We start from the raw sequence: 23,673 nt of genomic DNA, 5'->3' as shown, positions 1-23,673 counted from the left end.
TTTCTCGATCTTTCATCTGCCTATCTCCGTCTGCAAACGCAAATGGTTAAACAGGATGGAAGTCCCATGAGTGCTTCCGAAACCGAAAATGCCCTCACAAAAAACTGCGGGGTCGTGAATTATCTTCTCCATTCACTCTTTTCCCAATGTACAGTGACTCTCAACGGCATTGCTGTAACAACCGCCGATAACAATTACGCATATAAAGCGATCTTCGAAGCAGCTATCAATTACGGAAGCGATGCCGCAAACACGCATCTCACGAATGCCCTATGGTATTTGGACACACCTGAACATCAAGATGAAATCACTGCCGACAACACAGGTTTCACCACAAGGAAAAAATTTTTCCAGTATGTTCCGACGACAGGCAATCCTACGGAAGTGACAGCCGTGGTCGACCTTATGGGAAAACTTCACATAGATTTCTTCCACCAGTCTAAATACCTGATCAACGGTGTTGAAGTACGCATAGATCTAGCTAGATCACGTGACGCTTTTTACATCTGGGGAGACCAGACATCACCTACAGTCAGAATAAAAATTTTAAAGGCTGTTCTCGAAATAAATCACATCATTCCTACTCCCACCACCAGTTTGGCCATAGACAGAGCACTCACTTACGCTCCTGCTCATTATCCGTTCACCAGAAGCGTGATCAAAGCTTATTCTTACGTCGCCGGAACGCAGCAGATTTCGATCGATAATGCTTTTCAAGGTCCTTTTCCGAATGTTGTTCTTTTTGCTATGGTATCCACCGCCAGCTTTCTCGGAGACAGTAAGAAAAATCCGTTCGACTTTAGAAGTTTTAACCTATCTTCTTTCCATCTTGTGAAAAATGGAGAACTCGTACCTTCCGAACCTTTACGGATCACCACAGGAGGAAACAGCGGATTGATAACACGTGCCTATCAAACTCTATTTTCCGGTACAGGCATTCACCACGCCAATTACGGACACCAGATCACACGGAAAATGTTCGAGAACGGATTCTTTTTTCTGATTTACGACATAACGCCTGACTCTTCAGGAAACGACACGCACACCAGTCTCCAGGAACAAGGCATCATCGGAGCCGAGATGCAATTTTCTCCCCCGCTGTCGGAAAATATAACATGCCTTTTGTATGCTGAATTTGAATCTGCAGTGGATATACCTAAAGATAGAAGTGTCATCCTCCATCAGTGAGACAGAAGTTTCCATAAATATGTCTGCCTGTGTTTCTGACTCACAGTGTTATCGAAACAGCTCTTATGTAAACATTATACTGCTTGTGATGGAAAAACCCACCAAAGTGATAACCCGTACTATTAAGCATAGTAGTGTTTCTTCGAAAGTGACAACTTCGAAACCTGTGAAGATACAATCGTTTCCCGAACTACTTGACAACAGCCCTGGAAGCATAGAAATGACCAAAGACAGACGCATTATTATACATTATTGAAAACATAAGCAGCATGAACACGTCGCAGATCAGACAGATTCTATCTCGTAACTGTTCCACCAGAAACATTTTTTACGGTGTTTACCCGAGAGATCTTTTACCTCGGACGTTTCCTACCCCGGCCTTGATCATCGCAAACACTGACAAGTCCGACTCCCGGGGTACACACTGGGTGGCCTTCTATTTCGACAAAAACAATGTGGCCGAGTATTTCGATTCATACGGATTTCATCCTTTCTATCAAGAATTCGTAAATTTCCTGAACAGTCATTCCTCGGTATGGACTTACAACAACATTCCCTTACAGGGGATATTGGCCACAACATGCGGTCATTACTGTTGCGTGTATGCTTATTACAAAGCACGTCACGTTACAACCAAGGATTTCATCCACACATTTCCACCAGGTATCAGTAAAGATGGATATATCCTGCACCGTTTTCGTCAGATCTTCAAATGTTTACCACATTCCAAGTGTTCCAGAGGGGAACAAACGTGTTGTTCTATCCACACCATGCAGGCTCGCGACATGAAGAAATCTATTTAAAATGTGTGCTGCCGTATCTTTCTCTCAGTGCCATCGAGACAGTTCTAGTGAACACACCATGGAACCTACTGCGGCTTCTATAATGGAGAAACACGACAAACTTGTGACACGCATGACCCATAAGGATGATGTTTCCAAACGGAAACCTCGCAAACGTGTGCAACCTATTAAATTAGAAACCGTTACTATCAAGAACGAGACGGCTGACGAGGGAATGGATGTGACTACGGACTGTGATTTCATAAAGAGACGTAGGGAAATTGGTTTTTCCACAGACAAAATCGAGTGTCCTAAACTACATGACGTAGATGCATGTTTAGATCTCTATCTTGCAAACACATATTTTCTGAACAAGGAAAAAAACAAGTACGTAGCCATAGGATTCGAAAAGGAATCCCCTTTCAATTTGGTGTGGGAGTTTTCGCAACAGGGGAGATCACCCGTACGCATCGATTCTAAACAGATTAGAGAACTGTGTGCTTTAAAATCTGACTTACTGAATTACGTCGACACTGGTCGACGATTCAATTATTTGGTTACTGGAAATATCACCGTTAGTGGTGTAAATTTTTTCGGGAAACGTTGCATCTCGATGTATCAACATCATTCACCGGATGCTTTCATTTTCACAGCCTCTGAACTACATTTATTTATGTGTAATCTTTTTAGACCTCTGCAAAAATTAATGAACGAACGTTATCATAAATTACAACCCGAAATGGAGGCTTTTGTATATTGTATAAAAAAGAATATGGTTTCAGAAAAAAAAGAAGTACCCGATGTATTGAACTATTTTTATGTACTTTGGTACAACGAACTGATGATTGAAATATATCTTGAGAACAATCTTGGACACACATTGATATTGTAAATAAGTTATCTTATGTATCTGATGCTGTAAAGTATCCATTGTAAATCTATTCCATATTGTATTCCATTGTTATTTTTATGTATTGTAAATCAGTCTTTGTTATTTTATGTATTGTAAATCAGTCTTTTTTATTTTATGTATTGTAATATAACCCTTCAGGTATTGTAAACCTTCCATATCATCAATTGTAAATAAAATATTTGTGTTATTCTATATCCATACTATCAATTATAAATAAAACATTTGTATATTTTGAACATTTCTTTTATTTATTACAATAAAAAGTGTACATTTTCCAGACATTTTCAACTGCACAGGTTTTTTCACCTTTACCATGTTCTTTACATTTTAAACTTTCTGAACTGTTTTTGACACTGCTTAACTTTGGACATTCAAGTTCTTCGATATTGCATACAGTCATCTTACCCTCACCTTTTTTCCCCACTAATGTTTTCACCCATTCCATTTTCTCCGTACCTTTAACATAAACTTGCTGATTCATAAGCACTAAATACAGAAGATCTTCTAATTTCTCGTACGGTAGCCATCCATCATTCCAATCGAGACCATGTTTGTTGGTACGGAGCCAGTAATTCACTCGGCGATACTTTTCACTCAACAAGTGTAAACCATATGGAGGTTTCACTAAACAGTCAAATGCACTGTCGAAAGGAAATTTTAAAATTCCTACTTCTTTACACACAAATTCTCCTTCGACTCCTCGAAAACCTTGAATGTCCAAAAAACAGGCATCCATTTTGTTCAACAGGTGAACACTGTCAATGTATCATTAATACTGCCCCGACATACCGCACACTTGTCCAATTGAGAGGCACAGAGACCACAGGCTACAAAATGTCGACACGGAAGAATTACCACACTCCAAGAGTTTTCAAAACATATTTTACAGAGTAGCACAGAATCCACACTCTTTTTATCGGATGTTTTTTCAGTAGTTTCCACACTGTCGCAATATTTGCAACTTTTCGAATCACTGTGTAACGCTGCAACACTCTGTATGTAACTACAGGCTGGTATTGCCTGGTAATGTTGTAGAATCGGGCAATCTTCGGATGTCCAATCACACGCTCCGTACCCACAATGGAAACATATTACCCTATCACTGAATCCTGAATAATAAAAACCTGCAGTGACTAATTCTTCAGCAGTCTGACGTAATCCTATTGGCCACTTTCTGTAAGTCTTGTATCTCGCATTCACCGACATATAATCGGTGGTAAAAGGACCGCCTGCTATCAGACGAGTATGGTAAGTATACACTCTCATATGTCGAACAAAGGAAACTCGTCTGATACTGTAGGTGACGGCGTTGTAGGCTCTGTGCGAGTCCAGCAATCGTGGTGAGTAAACACTCTCATACGAGGTAAAAACGAATTAAATCGGGTTCTGTAGGTGACAGGGTCCTTGGCATCGGGTATGAAGGTTCAGCCAGAATATTCTCAAAATCAGATACTATAGGTGACGGGGTCCTCGGTATCGGCGATAAAGGTTCAGCCAGAATATCCTCAGGATCGTCGGGGAACAGCCGTCTGCGAAAATCGAAACCTTCGGGAGGAACCACAGGGAAACAAGGATGACCTTCTAAGTTAAGTAACAATGGACGATCACAGCCAGAACACCACACGGAATTTCTGTCTGCCAACAAAGAAACCCACTCTTTCACTCTCTTCTTCAAAGCTTCGCCCAACTCTTCCTTCCTGCGACGTAGTTCGCAGATACACCCGTGACTCGGAAATCCTGTTCTCTCGTCACCTCTTCTTTTCCTCTCTTCTATCTCCTTCAAAGTCTCGCAGCAACGGTGAATTCTTTTTCCTGATCCGTTGACCACGTGACATCCACACCAGGGAGATTCAGGTATCGCTACATACATAAACGGGAAATAACTCAGCAACCGATCCAGGGCCGTTCGATCGCTGTCCAGATCGCCGCAAGACCGAACAAGTTCCCAGAACTCTTCGTAGCTGATCTCGTAGAAATTCACACCATTATCAGACAAACGTGTACCGCTTACATCCATCCTCACATGATACTAAGATCCTCCATCCTTTCTATTTATACCCTTTTCCTCCTACGTCACCATTTCCGTTAAACAAACTTAAAACTACAAGGCTACGCCCAAAACATGTTCGGGCATGTTCACACAGAACCGTTACACCACCCAGAAATTGCAAATTCATCCAAACCTACGCCCAAAACATGTTCGGGCATGTTCTATTCAGACAGAAAACCGTTACACCCATTTCCAGGAATCTCAGACTCATCAACGGTCTCAAACGGGAAACGCCCCCCAAAAATAGCCACCTATCTCATCAACAACGGAAACCCTTATCAAGTCCTCAATAACAACAGGAAACACTTCCCGCAATCTCAAACTTATCAAAGCCCCCAAACCGAAAACGCCCCCCTTAATCAACTCCAGACCGGAAACACTTATCAATCACTCATTAACAACAGGAAACACTTCCCGCCAAACTTATCAAAGCCCCCGAAAACGCCCCCCGGAAACACTTATCAATCTCCTCAGTAACAGGAAACCCATATCATTAAGCCCCGCCCACTTTTTCCCAACAGCCAATCAAAACGCTCAAAACACCCACCCTTGCTTGCCCACACTGCTTGGTCATCAATTGATCTTTGATCGATCTTTTCCAATCAATTGATTTATCGACCTCAACGGGGGTGAATAACTACTGTCATATCGAATTTTGTCTCAGCTTACATTTCAAATATTTGTAAATGTAGTTACCAAGTTGTCATCTACAATTTAGTCTTATCTACTTTGTCCTTCTGATACTAGTTGTCTTTGACACACTGAACACATGACAAAATAGAAATGAAATAACTTAAAAATTACAAAGGTAAGCAACACATAAGTTAATATAATGTATATTCAGGGCATTATAAGGCAAGTGGCAAAAATGGTTGAAAATACAGGGATATAAGTAGTAGTAATACAAGCTCTCCGACGACTGTGTTTATCTATGCACCGGATACACATGTAATAGTTTGCAACTGTGAACAGGGCAGTATATTCGCTGCTGATTCATCATTAGATTGTTACTGTGGTTGTACGTGTTTTAGCCGTAATGTAACAACGTGAACCTCGAATACTTCCCTTATCAGCACAAAAGTACCAGATGGCATCTGCACACAAACTTGTACATATCAACCTTGCAATGAGATTTGCAAATATTTGGCAGTAATTTATTTTATTAAAAAACATAAACTAACATACTAACATAAACTAAACGTTACTAAACTTAAGTTAAATGAGATGAAGACTACAATGTTTAGCTTAGACGTAAAAAGTATATTCCCGAGCATCAAGAGGGACACGTTTTGGACATTATTAAAAAGAGAATGGGACAAGAAATTATAGGAGAATGGGATAGCGAAATGGTAGTGAAGGCGCTGGAAAACATTTGGAATAACGGTTACAGTATAATGGGAGATAAAATAATGTTAATGAGTGAAGGACTAAATATAGGTTCTAGCCTAAGCCCAGCATTGGCTGAATTGGTTATGAATGAATGGGAAAAGAAAGTGATAGAAAAAGGGAGGTGACAAAATACTCGTAATTCTGTTTTGCAGATATGTGGAAGATTGTTTTGGCATATGGAAGGGAACGAAGAGGCAGTTCGACATTTTTGCCAAATAAATACAAGATGAAGAAAGAGAGATATTATTGGAACTCGAAATAGAAGAAGAAGACAAGTTAAGGTACCTTGATATATTGATGAAAAGGAAGAGAGGAGAAGAAATTGAAACCGCTTGGCATCAGAAAAAGTGTGCAGCAGGGGTACTCTGCCATAAAAGAAGTGATGTAAGTGAGGTGACAAAAATAAATTTCATAAAGAATATGGAGGACAGAATAAAGAAAATATGCACGAAGGAATGTGAAAAAGAAGACAAAATAAATAGCCTATGGAAACACTGGAAAAGAATGGCTATGAGAAGCAGGATAGATTGGACATAAACAGAAGAAGGAAGAAAAGAGGAATGGGAGAATTGGAAGAGAAAGAGGAAGAGAAAGAAAAAGAAAGAGGTTTGGAATAAGGAGTATGGGGAAGACCACAGAAAAGATATGCAAAGTGCTTAGGAAAGCGGGAATTAAAACTTACAGAAAGGGAGGGAGAAGCATCTTAGGAATAGCGAAGAATGCAAACAAGAAAAAGAAAACAGAGAAGAGGAATAGGATGAGATTATCTACGAAGTGAAGTGTAAAAATGTCAGAGTGTGTACATAGGAGAAACGAAAAAGAGGCTGAAAGACAGGTTGAAACAACATAGGGATGATGTACGACTTAAGAGAGAGAGAAATGCGATATTTAAACACACGAGAGAAACAGGACATGGCATAGAGTGGGATGAGGCTAAGCAGATAGGAAGGGAGAAGAGAATACTAGTGAGAAAATGGAAGGAGGCCAAGGAAATAGAGAAGAAAGGAGAAGAAGACACAATGAACTGGAATGGGTGACTGAAGTTAAACAAAGAATGGAGGAATGTGTTAGAAAGAGTGGAAGGGACAAGAGAGAAAGAGGAGAGGAGAAGGAAGAAAATGAAGGAAAAAGAGCGTGAGATATAAAGCCCAACCACATTATATATGGAAGTAAATATGTTTAGCCTCTTAGGTGAAAGTACAGTTGACAAGTGAAAGCCACCAGGTAGAAAGTTCCAGAACAACTTTCTAATAGTCTGGAGGGAGTAATATTTTGTGTATATATAATGCCCTGTTTTTGTATCTTGTTACTTTTGTACTTTGATACAGAGTCTGAAGAAGACCTTACTAGAAGGTTGAAACGTTACGTTTAGTTTATGTTTTTATTAAAATAGTAAATGACTGCCTTGGTCAGCATATTTAGTTTTTCAATACACAATAAAATCAAAGAGGTACCGCACAGAAATACTCGCTCCGTTTTTCAATTGTTATCATATAATGAGAGACAATACAATATGGGCATTTTCAACAAGATTCGGCCACAACCACGGAAGAAGAACTTTTGAGTGTGAATCAAAATTTAATCAAACTATGCGAGGAATGTGTGAATGTAGGTTCACACCACTTTGAACAACTCTCATAACACACATTAGTGCTAGTTTTGCAATATTAATATAAATATCTGCATGCTAATCAGATGCCTGCACAAGACCTGGAGCAGACCCGTTCGCGAGACATCGCTCCTAAAATAACATGCAACCTGCTCAACACCCTCGCTTGAGCAGCTTGTATGCCCACCTGCCCAGATCGTTCCTGGCAGGCATTGTAGACCCGCCGGGTACCCGCAGTCTTAGGATACCTAGTAGGTCTCAGTTCGTTCTTTCCATCAACTGCAGACCCCTCCCTCTGCATGACGTAGTTGCTTCGAGTAGAAACTGCACCGGGCCCACACCGTTCTGCAGTGTTGCCAACTGCACTAGATTTTCACTACTTAAAAAAGTGAACTCAAAGCTTCGTAAGCCACATCACCAATGAAATTAGATTTACGACTGTTGTTACCCCCCCCCCACACACACACACACCCACATTGAAATAGGTTTTCCGTGGCACAGGATCCATAAGTATATGTCGTAAACAACGAATATACGTATATATAGTGATATAGGGCAGGACTGAAACATGTCACGTTCGACGCTGAGGTCGCGAGTCGAACAACACACTGTTCTACTGCGAACACAAGGGCCGTAGCCAGCCAGGGGCATTGTCGTTACCTCGTTTGGGGTGGGGGGGGGAAGGAAGTACTTGGATAAACGTGCCAACAACAACAATCACAATAATAGTAATAAAGTAGCATGAAAGGCATTATTATCCTCATAAATCATGCAAAAAGGGGGTAGAAGTCGGTTCTCACGCATTTGTGTTGAAACAGAGGATTGGAAATATTTTTTTTCAACACGTCAATTTCACATTAGTTAATAATGGAAAACAAGCACACAAACTGTTTTTGAAAGAAAGAAAGTGCATGATAAATGCATTCCGAATGTACATACATATGACATGTAAAATTTCCATCTACAATATTTTCTTTTCACATGGAGCGACGTATTACATAATCAATTCATCCAACTCTTAACAAACCAACATTAATAGTAAATAATATCACGGGCCGCCATAGCATTCTCTGTTTTAAAACTTTTCTCACTTAGATCGTTCGGCGCTCAGGACCGTCTCCCGCTACCCCTTTGCTACGGCATTGAACTTGACGAGACTGTATAATATTTTATATTATATTTCTACTTTCAGAAAATTTGAAATCAAGGGGTTGCAATTACCCCTCCATTCCCCCTCTGCAGGTGCCCTTGGCCGTCTGGAAGGAAAATGCAAGAAAAATATGAAATTTAATTCGATCTTGAGTACCTTTAGCCCTGCTACTCTTTAATTCTGCTAGCCTGTTTTTTTCTTGTGCTTTAATGTTTGACCCCCACCCTGACCCCTCCGCTAGACTTAATTTCCGTCCAAGGTTGTGAGCAATGCCCCCTGCCCCCCCCCCTCTGGTTGCGCCACTGCGTGCCTGATTAAGGCACCATGCAATGAAAAACAATTAGTTTTCAGTGAGGAGATTTTTGTTTGCTCGATCATTCATTTAGATAAATGAAGCTGTAATATTGCGTGCATTTCCTGGCAATAAGATAAAAACTGCTTACAATGAACTGAAATCACTAATTATATACTGTAAATTCTCCTTAAATCAGAGAGCTCCTCCTAGGACTTCGTAGGATTTAGGAGCTACGTAAGTAGACAACACTGGCTGCAGCCGTCCACGTGGTGATGAAACACCTGGAGCGACACGCTGCCGGAGGGCTGTTTCCTTCCAGCAGGTTTTGCAGGCGCCCGGGTCTTGTTAAATGCCCAGTTACCTTGTAAGCGCAGAGCGCCTTGAAGACCAAGAACCCGGGTAAAGACGCAAGTCGACTCGTTGCCGTGGGCAGGCGAGCAGGTATACCTGTCCTCGCGAGCAAGCGGGCAGTGGGAAGGTAAAAGGTACACTATGCAGCCCTCTAATGCTAATGATATGTCCATAAAAATAAGCGGGACGTTACTGGTCGAAAATGTCGGCGTCCGCCAGCGCCGCCCGCAACACTTCTCCCGATCTGTCGGCTTGGCAAAGAATTGGAAGCACGGTATATGTATGCTTCATTTAAGTTACTGTTTCTATTTTATTCATTTAAATTACTGTTTTTATTTTCTGTTGAAGAAAAGAGTAGAATAACATTCCGATGGTCGTCGTGGAGTAGCCAGTTGTTTAGCGTATCGGATTTGTTGTATTATCAAAATCCCAGATCCATAGTAGGTTCAATTCCCATTATCGGAAAAGTTAAACTGTTCACTTAAGACTATCTAAGAGGTACTCTCTCCTGTTACAATCGGTATCAGCGCTAAGCAATGGAGAATGTTCACTAAGCATTGCATTCTAACAAAGAACCATCATCACTAAACCTCGGATATTTAGGTTCTAAAAAGTGTGCTTTTAGATTCCTAAATTAGGCTCTAGAAATCCTAAAATAGGTTCGAAAAAACTTAAAATAGGTTCTAAAAATCCTAAAATAGGTCCTACAAATATTAAGTTAGGCCCAAAAAATCCTGAAGTAGGTTAAAACAATTAAAATAGTTTAAAATTCCTGAAAAATGCTGATCAGGTATAGTCACCTATATCCTGAAATACGCACTATCTTGCATAACGTTATGTGTATTGCCTACCCCTACGGCAATGGCACAACTTACCATTGGAAATTTGCTAATAAAATCAACTGTTTGCCATATAGTTACACAACAATATTTTTTCATGATATTTACAGTAAAACTCCGCCATTTTGTCTCTGAAGATAATCTTATATGCTGAAAATAATCTTTCAAAAAGAACATAGTCAGTGGTGCAAACTTCAATGCTGAAATGTTAGTTTGCCACTTTGGATTGTACAGGTAACAGTGGCACCCGACATTTTGTTTGTTCAGAGCTTTGAAAAATCAACATAGACTTGGAGGAAGGGAAACCGACAGAGAGTACCTTTCAAACAGGTTCGTCATTGAATTTTTTCGTGACCAAACAAAACAAATGCCTTTGTGTGACATAAAAATCCTGTAAAACCTTTAAAAATATATAAAAAACCTAAAAAAGGGCTTCGTTTAAGCGGTTCTAAGAAGCAAAATAGGTGTTTTTAGGCGCTATAAAACTTCATCAGTTGTTGCGTTTGTTAATCAAACGTTGAAATAACTTATTATTTCTTGCATACCTGTAAAGGAAAAAAAATAGGTTAAAAACGTAAAATCCGAGGCCTAATCATCACTAACAATTCGAGAATTACCTAAGGAATACGACGAAATCAACATAAGATAGGTGTTTTTCAATCATTCAGAAAATCGTCTTGTACGATGCAGTTAGTAAAATAAGCATTGAATTTTAGAATCGTGTGTCAATCCATCCACACGAAACCAGTCATGAAATTACTTTTAATAATCAAGTTTTTGTAATTATATACATATAATTAAGGAGTTTAGTGGATAACGGGTCCATGCCAGTCACCAGCGGACTTACTGGATTTGCTCATAGTCAACATACTAGGCCATCTATCGTTCATTTCTCTAACTTCCAAGCTTGTGGCTTTTACAGGAAACATATTGTTTCAAAAATGCTCTTTTTTTGGTAATATATGTTTTGGGACATGGGCCTCTAAGTTCCTAAATTGTAGGTCTACGTTCATGAAATATAATTATATTTACATAACCAATTCTTCATTGTTGCTTGATTAATTGTGATGAATTAGAGTAATTTGTTTTTATGAAAAGGTCAACAAATAACAAGAGACGTGAAAGATATATATGCTGAAGCTTACATCTTACAAACACTTGTAAGTATGTAAGAGTGTGGGAATTAAGCTTTTTGCTCTGGGGAGGGGGGATGTTCACTCAGTGGCGTAAGTTTATTTGTGATTTCATTTTCGGGGTAGTCTTTTTGAGTATGTAAACCTGTATATGTTAGCATTTAGTAAATCAAACTATTGCCTTGCAGTTCCGAGTGCATTAGAAAGTGGTTCTGACGTAGGACATTAAATCTTATGATAACATATGCACTTAAGTTATACATCTGTTACCTATGGTACTTCGGCTCGTTTTCGGGCCTTGGCCTCCCCAACTTTATTCCTCCAGACCGTCCTCTCTTGGGCTACTTCTCCAGTTTCTGATGTGAAGGAGGGAGTCTGCGTCCTTCCGGATACTATCATTCCATCTGATCCTTGGTCTTCCTTCAGGTCTTCTTCCTCGCATGTTTTCTCCTAGCATCTTCTTCGGGATCCGGTGCTCATCCATTCTAGCTACATGGCTAGCCCTGTTTAGTATTTTTATTCTTATGTATATGGAGAGAGGTACTTCTTTATAAAGTTTTTAAATTTCGTCATTATATTTAATTCTCCACACTCCTTGTGACTGAATAGGGCCAAAGATCCTTCGGAGGATTTTACGCTCAAATGAGTCGAGTTTGTTAGCGGCTTGTTCCGTGCTTCACATCCATATACTACAATACTACCAATGACTGTGTTGTATAGCATCAGTCGAGCTCTTCAATTGACATCTCTACATCGAATTAAAGGTAATATCTAGAAGTTGCCCTTATTTGCTGTTTGAATACGTGCTTGTGCTTCTACTATTTCTTCATTTTTTCATTCAGGTTTGAGAAGTTGTTGGTCATTTCGATGTTAAAGTTTTCTATTGCCATGATCTGTTCACAGTTTCTTCTTTTCCTTGACTGGATTAGTATCTTTGTCTTATTCTCGTTTATTTTTAGTCCAACTTTCTAGCCTTCCTCATTCAGGTCCTTAAAGACTTCCATCACTCTTCTTAGTGATCTATCCATGATGTTAATACCATCTGCATATTCAACTATTTGTGTAGATTTGTATTGTAGAGTGCCTCTGGTATCAATTCGTAGCTGCCTGATAACGTATTCCAACTTAATTTACGCACTATACACAAAAAGGGCTATTGAACTAGTACCATTGAGAAACTTGACAAAATGTATATTGCCCGTTTAACTCAAAGCTCAATGACGGCGTGCAGTGAGAATTGTGATGTACCTCCAACGAACAAAAGTGGCGAAACCAATTATTGTTGCCATGGGGACAGGTTTTTGTAGTTTATTTAACAATAGGCAGAGCAAGGGCGCTAATGTGGAAGCTTTTTGTAAAACTTCTAACGCGGAGTGGGATGCAATTGTTTTAAAAGTTAAACATAATTGTTTTCCCGCAATCTCTTCTGCCACTTCGGTCTACTTTGAAGTCCAGATATGCACTCCAAATGCCATCTTCTCCAAAAATGATGCACGATTTGTTGACACCTTTGCGAACTCGATAATCGGTTAATCTTGCTCTTGGTGAAGGATGTTCTCTTCTGGGATGTTTAGTAGGTTGTTGCCCATCAGGAAATGCCCTGGAGTAAGTGCTGTCAGGTCATTGGGGTCACTTGACATGGGTGTGATTGGACGAGAGCTCAAACAACCTTCTATTTGCACCAATTTTATGCCTTCATTACATTTTCTTTGAGAGGGGGGGGAATAAAAACATCCTTGGCAGGGATTATAGAAAAACTATTCTACCGGGGATAAAATTTTTGGTGTAGGAAAAATCCCCGGCATCCCACCGCCCGTTAATTCGCGCACTATATGTACGTATTCATTTATTAGATAAAATAGTACAAATGATAATTCTCTGTTGTCATGTTCCATATTAAATGACTACTAAAGTATTATGAACAGCTGTTGGAAATAACTTACTTCAGCGGAGAGGTCTTAGGTTCCACAGGTATTTCATTAAATTTATTCCATTATTGGCCATTTCACCAATTACCTCATCGTGGAAATTAAGCTGAAGAGAAGCGAGAGATGGTCCTCCTCCGTGGCCGTGCGGTCTAAGGTACCTTGCTTTGGACGGCGGCTGCGGGACGGCATGGGTTCGATCCCGGGATCAGTCTCCGGGAATTTTCGGCCTGTGTATAGAGCCGGTGGCATCGTGAGGAAATTGGGGAGCTCGGAGTGAGTGAGCGTAATCCGTCCTACAACGGCTGGGGGTTGGTCGGGCTGACCACCCGTCTCCCTAGTCTGGCTGCAGATCTCCACGCCCCGCTGGTAGGAGGGAGGCCAGCAGTCGGTAGGTAAGCCAGGGCTGTAACGCTATAGGGTTAGGGAAGCGAGAGATCATTGGAACACGTGGGTATACCCTTCGGTCCAATCAGTAGCCCGATGCTTTGGTCACGTGCTTGCATTCAACTATTACTGAACAGCTATGTATTTCACACTGTGGTTTGGGTACTTAATGAACAAACATGCAAGTGTGAAATTGTTCTGCTAACTTTTGGTGAATGCATTTTCTCAGATAAAATATAGAATGCTCTTACTTTCTAGGTTGACGGGTTACAACAAAATGCAGTAAGACTGGATGTTAAATCCGACCAAACTGAAGCAAGTTTGAGTAAACTAGGTAAGTTTTAAATAGCAGACAGTAATTATTACTAAATTAAAAGATGATTATTTAAACCAAATAAGAAAAGTAAAATGTAATCCCTTTGGTTTCAGAAATTATTGACTGACTCAGGGGGCGAATTGCAACTACCGGTATGCACAGACCTGTCTTTTCATACAATCCTTTTTTGTGTGTGATTTCTTAAATAATATATAGCTTCTCATTCCTTTCATCACCACTAAAAGAGAGAGAGAGTACATTGTTGGCCATTGCGTAGTTACTTGTATATCGGCCAAATTCGATCACTGGACTGACTATAATAGTTGATAATCTTTTCAATCTAAATACATTTGCAGGTACAGTAAAACCTCGTTAATCCAGACCTTGATAACCCGTACTTCGCTTAATCCGAACAGGCAAAAGGCTATATATATACAGGTAATGGACAAAATAATATGAACACCAATGCAATTGCAGAAAACTTGTATTAGTAGGGGGTTGGGCCCCCCCTTGCCTGAATGACAGCTTGTATCCTACGTGGGATAGACAAATAAAGGTCCTGTACAGTGTGAACTGGAATACGTAGCCACTCCTCGCACAAAACAGTCTCAAGTTCCGAAATTGTCATTGGAGGTGGAAACCGATTACGCCCTTTGGCCTCCAAAATACCCCACAAAGGCTCAATGATGTTAAGATCGGGGGACTGTGGACACCAGATGAGATGTTCTACCTCATCACTGTGCTCATCAAACCATGCATCAACGCACCTAGCAGTGTGAATAGGGGCGTTATCATCTTGGAAGATGGGGCATGCATCGGGAAACAAAGTCTGAACCATGGGATGGAGGTGGTCACCCAGGATGGTGCAGTACTTCTCTGCGTTGATTCTCCCACGCAGGACGACAAGTGGGCCAACACCATTCCAAGATATAGCCCCCCAAACCATCACAGACCCCCCACCATGTTTCACGGTAGGCACTAAGCAGACAATATCAAATGCTTCAGCAGGAGTTCTCCACACATAAACACGTCCTGTGGTCTGAAATAATGTGAAAGACGATTCGTCTGACCATATCACATGTTCCCATTGCTGCTGTGTCCAATTCTTGTGCTCTTGGCACCCCCTTCTTCGTGTCACTGCATTACGTGGAGTCACCAACGGTTTGGGGATGGCAACTCTGCCATGAATGTTCACAGAATGCAGCTCCCTTTGAATGGTTTTCGTTGATACAGGGTCCTGGAGCTGATTGTTCATCTCTGCGGTTATCTGGGACAGTGTTGTCTTGTGCTTTCTAGTCACTATTCGCTTCAACACACGTCGATCCCTGTTGGATAACTTTGTTTTTCGCCCACTATTCTCCTTTGCAGACGTTGTCTTTCCATGTTGTCTGTAGGCTGTCAGAACAGTTGACACTGTGCTCCGTGCTACACCAACAAGTGTAGCTGTTTTTGTCACAGATGCTCCAGCCAGGCGGGCTCCTATGTTCATGCCTCTTTTGAAGTCTGAAAGGTCGGACATACCTGCATTTGACGGATAGCTGACTGCTCGCATGCAACTCTCACACCAGCTTCTGATAGACTGATATGTTTGCTTTCATCGCCACTAGATGGTTGAAATCTCTGCTGAGTGTTGTTCCTTTTCCACGACGGCGTATATAGGCCTTTGCAAACCAAGATGTTCATATTATTTTGTCCATTACCTATATATATATATATGAATATATATATATTTTGAATGCAAGGTTTTAAATGTGGCTAGAGGTCAACAAGAGAATTTCCCAAAGAAAAGGCAGTCAACCACTGATGAAATTCTGTTTCCCGCAGACTTTGTACTGTACTGTATAGTGTATTTAGGCTTATGACCTTTAAATACACTACACCATAATAAACGTGTTTTGTTGCTATAAACGGAGCTTTAATGCATTTTCTACTGTTCTTTTAGGTTATTTCAGTTAGTCCGGACTTTCGTTAAACCGGTCAACTTATTCCCCCGTTAGTCCGGATTAACGAGGTTTTGCTGTATTTCAAACATTCAAATTTGGATTGATTCGTTTAAAATTTTTGGGTTCATCGGCACGTATGGCAATTTTGCACCCTTCCGTTTATGCGGGGGAGACCCACTTATCTAGAAACCCTAACCCCAAAATTCCAAAAGGGGTTTAAAAAGCCCCTTGAGTAAGACATCATAGAACAAACACATTAGAAAAGGTGGGGCTAGTCCAAAAACTACCTCAGAGACAAAGACCTGCTCTTATCAAAAAGTTAAAAACATTAGCTGAAGCACTGTGGCGGCGGTAACGCGTCTGACTACCATGCTAAAGGTCCCGGCCGGTTCAAATCTGGGAACTTTTCTAACGATGGAAGCGGCCCCTGAGCCCACCCAGCGTCGAATGACATGGGTACCTGGGGTATACCCTGGGGGGTAAAGGCGATCAGGGGCATGATGCTGATCACATCACCCCCCTCTCGACCGGATCAAGAAAGTGTGGGGCTTTACCCCCACACATACGCCTTCATGGCGTGGTGCTACGCACAGGGGAGCACTTTACCTTTTTTTATCTTTACTATTCTCGTGATTCATGGGGGGTTGGTACTACTCTAGAATCCTTACATTGGAAACATTTCGAACACAACACTGCTAGTTTGTCCTATATCAACTCCAAATCAACTCTGTTTGAGAATTACTGAAATCAAGTAAATTTGATGAAAGTAACTTTCGAATTTTGTTCCTTAAATTATTTCTCTGTGTAATTTGGTTGTGAAACAACACATTTCAATCTCTAAACGAGTTTTCTTTCAAAATTTTGTACATTTTCATACTTGATTGATCAATTTATTCAGTGTGGAAGTTGGGATTTTAACTGCATTAAAGTTAATATCGTCAGACATTTAAACCGAAAATAAGAAATACATATTATGTTTCATATTGGGTATCAGTAATGGCCATTCGAAACATTTTAAACGAAGAAATGTGTCAAAATAGTCTCTTCAGTTATGAAGTTACGTACGTTAGTTGAGACTTATGCATAAGATGGAGCAAATAACAAGTCATGCAAAATAATCCAGCTTTTATTAAAAAAACTGTCATAATTATTACATTTCATAATTGAAAGTATGTTAATTTAGTTGCACCATCTTGCTCTAAAATTACTGCTTTATGTATGAAAATTATACAACTAGTTAATCGTTTCAATGTTGATCATTATTTACTGTAGTAACTGGGAAATATTTTTACAAAAGTTACGCATGAGGAGAATAATTCTACACATTTACAGTTAAAGTGATCAGACACAGGTTAGTATTTACCCAATTTACAAAATTTAGTGAGCGTGAAATATTTATTTGTAATAGCTATAAGTGGGCAGTAATGATCATCTGTGTTTCAGACAACAAAATGGACATCTTACGAGAAAAAGTTGGTGAATCTATATCAATCTCTAGGTACGTACAATACCCGTTGTTCGTAATTTGTTAATAACATTAAAATAGATTTTTGAAGTAATTACATAAAATATATTTTTCATTTAATTAAATTGGTTAACAAATGGTATTTACAATGACATGTTTATTGTTATTGTACTTCAATTTTATTTGTTTCTATTGTTCACAATATATGTTCCAAACTAATAATTGCACATCGAATTGATCTAAGCGTTGAATTGTTTCGCCAACATTTATGATGTAGCTATTTTTTGTTTGTTGGTTAGTGATGAATAGTAATAATAAGATCATGTTAATGTTAAAATACTATTCTTAATATTACCACACAGTGGCGCCGATTGGGTTCCAAAACTGGAGGGGAGGAGAGTTTATTTTCCCTTGATACATAATATTTAGCATAGTGTGGGGGCAAAAGTGGCAAAACGAAGGGAGGAGCAACTGCCCCCATGCCCCCTAATTGCCTCCACTGTTACCACAACAATAGTAAAAATAATAAACTATTGCTACGAAGGTGAAATATTTTTGAGATCTATAAATAACTTGAAGTTGTTTGTGTACTTAGTACAATGAACACACACACACACACATCCATTTTTGTATATTAGATTTTAAATTTCACATGGGTCAAAAAAAGACACGAACACCTTAGCAAGGTTAAGAACACCATTGAGGTTTCGATATTTCGAGAATTGTTAGAGAGTTCGAAGATGTCTGTTCCACTGGATCTTGTGCACTTTTCATAAAAACAAATAACACGTACTTTTACTACAATTAAACCAATAACTTCCATTTTTGTCACCTCGTGTAACCGGCAATATTTCTAAACATCAAAACCATGCCATCTAAATTACATTAAACAAAACAAATTCATACACTATAGGATGAAATGCAGTAATGTGCGCCTACGCGTAAACAACGATAGTCTACATTCTACACGTAGACAACTTTATACACGTAGATGACGTAATCTATTTAACAACATGGCGAAAGGTGATAACTTAGCAAAGGGTGCCGTGGAAGAAAACAAAATTATACTACGTATCAGTTGCTGATGTGTGAGGAGAACTTTTCATACTCTTTCTTCCAAATTCGAACAATTTCTCACCGAGGAAAAAAACCTAACATAGAAACTATTCTAGTGCTTTATGGAGAAAATACTACTCTTCCCTCACGACTGCCATCTGTTGTTTTTCTTGCATACTATTTATCTTCTTCCTTAGTTGATAATAGAAAAGAAGAGAAATTTTGTTGTAAATAGGATTCTTTTAAGTTCGTTAGGAACCAATATAGTTGAAAATGTCACTTTCTTTTCATGAAACCCTTGAAAATTAATTTTAATGCACTTTAGATTGTCTACGTAGTCTATGTAAACTACAACGCAATGAAATCTACGCGTAGATTACGTGTATACAACGCATGTAAACTTATAGTCTACGGCACAAAACTGAATGAAATGTAACTGTGTCCAAGTAACAAACGTTATCTTCTTTCTCTTCTAAGTAAATGCAGTTCATTAACTCGCCTATTGAGAGTAATGCTTTAAGAGTGACGGTGAATTACTATATTTAAAAATGATAATTTACCAATGCAATCTAAGAGTACATTCAACTATCCTTCTAAATAATACAAGAGTTATCGAGTTTCACACCAAAATGTATTTTTAAGTATTGAATTTTGTTTACTTTTGCATTTGGTGCCGCCTAAGATTCGGGTACAAGTTTCCATTTTCTTCATTGTCCTTGAAAATAGTTTCTGAAATACTTTAGTATCGTATAAATCCTACGGCAGTTTCAGTGTATAGTGCATAATAATTACGATGTACAGTCAGAGGCAATAATAATATTAGATCCTGAAATACTCTCTTCCCTGCAAGGCGTTATGTGTGTTGCCTAATTCTACGGCGAAAAGTGGATTCTAATAGCAACATTTCAATGGCAACTTCTACCGCCGCCATAGAGTTAGGCAACACACATAACAGAGTGTATTCAGGATCTTCTTATTGCCGGTGAGTGTACATACATACTACATTGTCGGATTGAGCCTCCCTTCCCCGTCACTCCCCAACAGGCTTCCGGCCAGAGGAGTCCCGAATTTTCACTTATAGCAACCATAGACTCAACTCGGCTTCTAACTCTGTTGTATCCAATCAGATAGGCTGACATTTTCCTTCTAAAATGTGTTGTCTGGTTGGCCTGCTGCTTATTTCCCGCTCCCCACTTCCCTTACCAGTATGTAGACCGCCAGCCGTAAGACCAGACGATACCTATAATGCAATGTAGGGTAAGGGTATCGTAGACAGATATCCTAAACCGATTCCTTTACAATATCCCTCAAACCTTCTGTGCCAATTTGTTCTTTTAAATATATGCCTATGCGCAACAAATATTAACTTTCTTGGTTCGAATATTGCCAATCATGTCTTAAAATATATTTAATTATTTGGAAAAAAGTACTCCATACATGACTGTCCGTTTTAACCCACATCAGTAAAACGCACAGAGTGAAAATTGGTTTCCATATCAGATATTTAAATTAAATTAAAAGTTGACGTTGTCTGCAAATGGGCGAGACAGATACAACATTTAACACGTTAACTGCCGTGCGGGTCCCATGGGCCCGACATCAAGATTTCTTATGAGGCCGCGTTGGTCCCATGGCACCGACGTTGTAACGTCTAATTCGAATCACTCTGGTAGTCCAACGGTCCTTCGCGCAAGCATATTTCATAATGGAAAGACCCGGCACGGCGCCCTAGAATCCATCGGCACATGCATTTTTGGCAATTTATAAGCAGCAAAGCCAATTTTTTTAATATTTATTATTATTGTTGATATGAAACATGTATATTCCTTGGGGTGTAAGGGGGTGACCTTCCACGTAGTTCACCCAAATGTCAACCTCACTTCCACGTAGTACACCCTGGACTGCAGACTAACGAGGCTCTGGCGACTGGCCCCATGGTCAGTATAATTTTGTTTGTGTTGTCCTGTTTTTTGTCCTTATGTGTGCTGAGTGCTCCTTTACAGCCTCAGCTTTTAACGCAAGTCAGAACATTTTAATATTTTATGATTTTAGTTGCAACGATAGAGTTGTTATTTGTAACAATAAGGGGCTGGACCCCGTATAATGTGACGGGTGCAAAATAGCCTTAGTGCTGACGCATCCACAATTTTTAATTCAAATTCAAATTCAAATTCAAATGTATATTCCTTAGAACATCTTATTAGTTAGTAACCTAATTTCGCTCATTATTTAAATACAGCATTTTAATATATTTATTTATTTTTATGTAATTTATTTGTGGTATTTGTATATATAATTAGACAGTGGTATTGGTGCATCAACACTGAGGTTATTTGCACCTATGTAACTCTATGGCGAGGCGTCCCTATAAGAATGGGGACAATATTTGCATTTGTTGCCTTTACGCTATTTCACCAATTATGTGAAATATGTGTTTCATTTTATTTTTTTAATATTTTATTTATAATTTTGTATTATTTTATATTTTTTATAATATGCACCAACTTACGAGATAATCTTTAGCATACATTTTAAATATGTATTCATACAATGGCATATATTTTGGGAACATAGGAAAAAAATACACTACTGTATTGCAAATGTTTTCACAAAACTTTTGAAAAGTTTTGAAGAGTTTCAGTCAACACTTGAAAACTGTGATCACTCCACATGAACTTTATTGAAGCAAGGAATACACATATGTGGTTTACCTTCACACCCTTCACAACAAGTAATAACCTTCTTCACTTTATTCACTGCTGTTTTTCGGCCTTCTTTTTCAGAGACCAATTTGTTTAGAATACTTCTAAATAAGCAGGTCAAATATAAAGCTCAAAGTAAAGAATGCATTTTCGCGAGACTGATTGTTGCTTTTCAATCGCCGGTGGAGCATTAAATGAATGTTTTCCTGTTGGCGCCGCGTTGGTTCCACGGGACCGACACATTATAATTTCGATTTATCGATATAATAAAAACCAAATTCGAAATTTGATAACATGAAGTTATTTTACAACAGAAACACTACCCAATGGCATTAACGGCGCTGTCAGTGAATATTGAAAATTTCATCCGGCAGTTAACGTGGATTTCCTGGAACAAATATTAATTAAAAGTGTTGAGATAGTCTAGTGGAAAAAAGGAAGTAAAAAAACGTTATGGAATAAGTTTTGATTTGTAAGCTCTTACAACGTGCTGCACGATATACAGTATTAGTTCTAGTTGAGAATTCTCAATTATCCTCCATTTACCTTTTCATAGATGAGTGATTTCCAGAGAGAACTTGATTTCCGCAATTTGCACCGTTGGGATAAAGAATATGCTCAGTGGACATCTGGAAAACTCTGTCCGTTTTGCTTCATATTAATCTACATAGTGTTTCCATGGCAATAATAAGTAACACACAAATCATTACCTATTGTCGAAAGTTTAAGTTCAATTGTAAGAGAAAGTAGCTTATGATTCGCAACAAGTTTTTCTGAACAATTGCAAAATTAGAATTAGCCTCCTACATTATTATTGTTATTATTATTATATTAATTGCATTACAATTAAACCATAGAACATTTCATTATAAAAGGAAACACCTTGATCCCTGTACAGTGTCCTGGATTTGTTGTCACGGACTTTTGCTACATGGAAAAATAATTGAATATTATATATATAAATATACCGGGTGATCCGTTTGAGATGTCAGAAAATTAAACCTTTATACGCAAGAGGTTAATGTACGTATCTCCGAGCAGCTTGTTGCAATAGCTATAAGCAGAAAGGATGTAAGTTTCGAATGAGTGGAGGTTTACGGACTTCAGCCACATGGTGGCGCTAATGTTCATGGTAACAAAGGTGATGATCTCGTCACCACAGGGCACACAGTATGTCGTATGGGTCAATCACTCGAAACTTACATCCTTTCTGCTTATATTACAACAAGCTACTCGGAGATACGTACATTAACCTCTTGTGTATAAAGGTTTAATTTTCTGACATCTCAAACGGATCACCCGGTATATTTATATATATATATATATTATATATATATATATATATATATATATATATATATATATATATATGTGTGTGTGTGTGTGTGTGTGTGTGTGTGTGTGTGTGTGTGTGTGTGTGACACCAATAATTACTTTCTTGCTGTTATGTGTTAAGAACACAAAAATGCTTAAAATATCCTGGACTGTGCAATTAGGCCACTAAAATAAAGATTTTACATGATTACGCCTTAACTTGTAATTTTTCAGATCTTTAAATCACCAACAGCAGTTAATTGACTTACAGTCAGACATAGCAGTCCTAGTTAAGACGACCAATCAGCTGAGAAATGAAGTAGGCAACGTCAGAGATATGCTACGAACAAATAAGGTAAAATTAATTTATTAATATTTCAACATGTGATGGTGCTTTGGTGGTAATGCAAGTGAATAAATAATTCTGCAGTAAATATAAGGGGGTCGGGATTGAATGTCTACCCTCGAGGTTCAGTTGGTATGGTATCTGACTACCACACGGAAGAACCTGGTTTTATTCCATGGGTGGCTGATCTAACGTGGGAATGTTTCCAATTATGTCCTTGCAAAAATGTTACTTTAGCTAGTGTGCAATCAAATAATTGACTGGAGTCAACCTATGGGGATAAAGTCGGCCGGAGCTTGATGTCGATCACATCACCAAAAGCCGAGATCATGAACTGTAGGACTCTCTCTCCGCACCTCACTTTGTGTCATCAAGGCATTTTTCAATGAGCAGGCGAATTATATATAATTATAGGTTTTATAATAATAAAGGTATCTATCAACCTATCTTGAATCAAGAAAAAGTTATGTCTGCATGATTGTAAGGAATGTCCTATTTTCCAGATGTGAGAAAACGCCTC

The 23,673-nt window shown here is 39.0% G+C and overlaps 1 protein-coding gene across 1 annotated transcript in view; it reads left to right on the top strand.

Moving 5' to 3' along the window:
* LOC146002232 (fibrinogen C domain-containing protein 1-A-like) overlaps positions 1-23,673 on the top strand; it is a 258,177-nt gene that overhangs the window by 184,107 nt on the left and 50,397 nt on the right. Inside the window, exons 3-5 of the mRNA XM_083139951.1 lie at positions 14,270-14,345; positions 17,714-17,768; positions 23,042-23,162. Of these exons, the coding sequence (XP_082996077.1) occupies positions 14,270-14,345; positions 17,714-17,768; positions 23,042-23,162 (252 nt within the window). The remainder of the gene's footprint in view (positions 1-14,269; positions 14,346-17,713; positions 17,769-23,041; positions 23,163-23,673) is intronic.

Source organism: Lepisma saccharinum, chromosome 18, assembly GCF_977018435.1.
Source record: "Lepisma saccharinum chromosome 18, izLepSacc3.1, whole genome shotgun sequence".
NCBI lineage: Eukaryota > Metazoa > Arthropoda > Insecta > Zygentoma > Lepismatidae > Lepisma > Lepisma saccharinum.
Note: the sequence above shows the minus strand (reverse complement) of the source record. Positions and strands in the feature narration are given on the sequence as shown.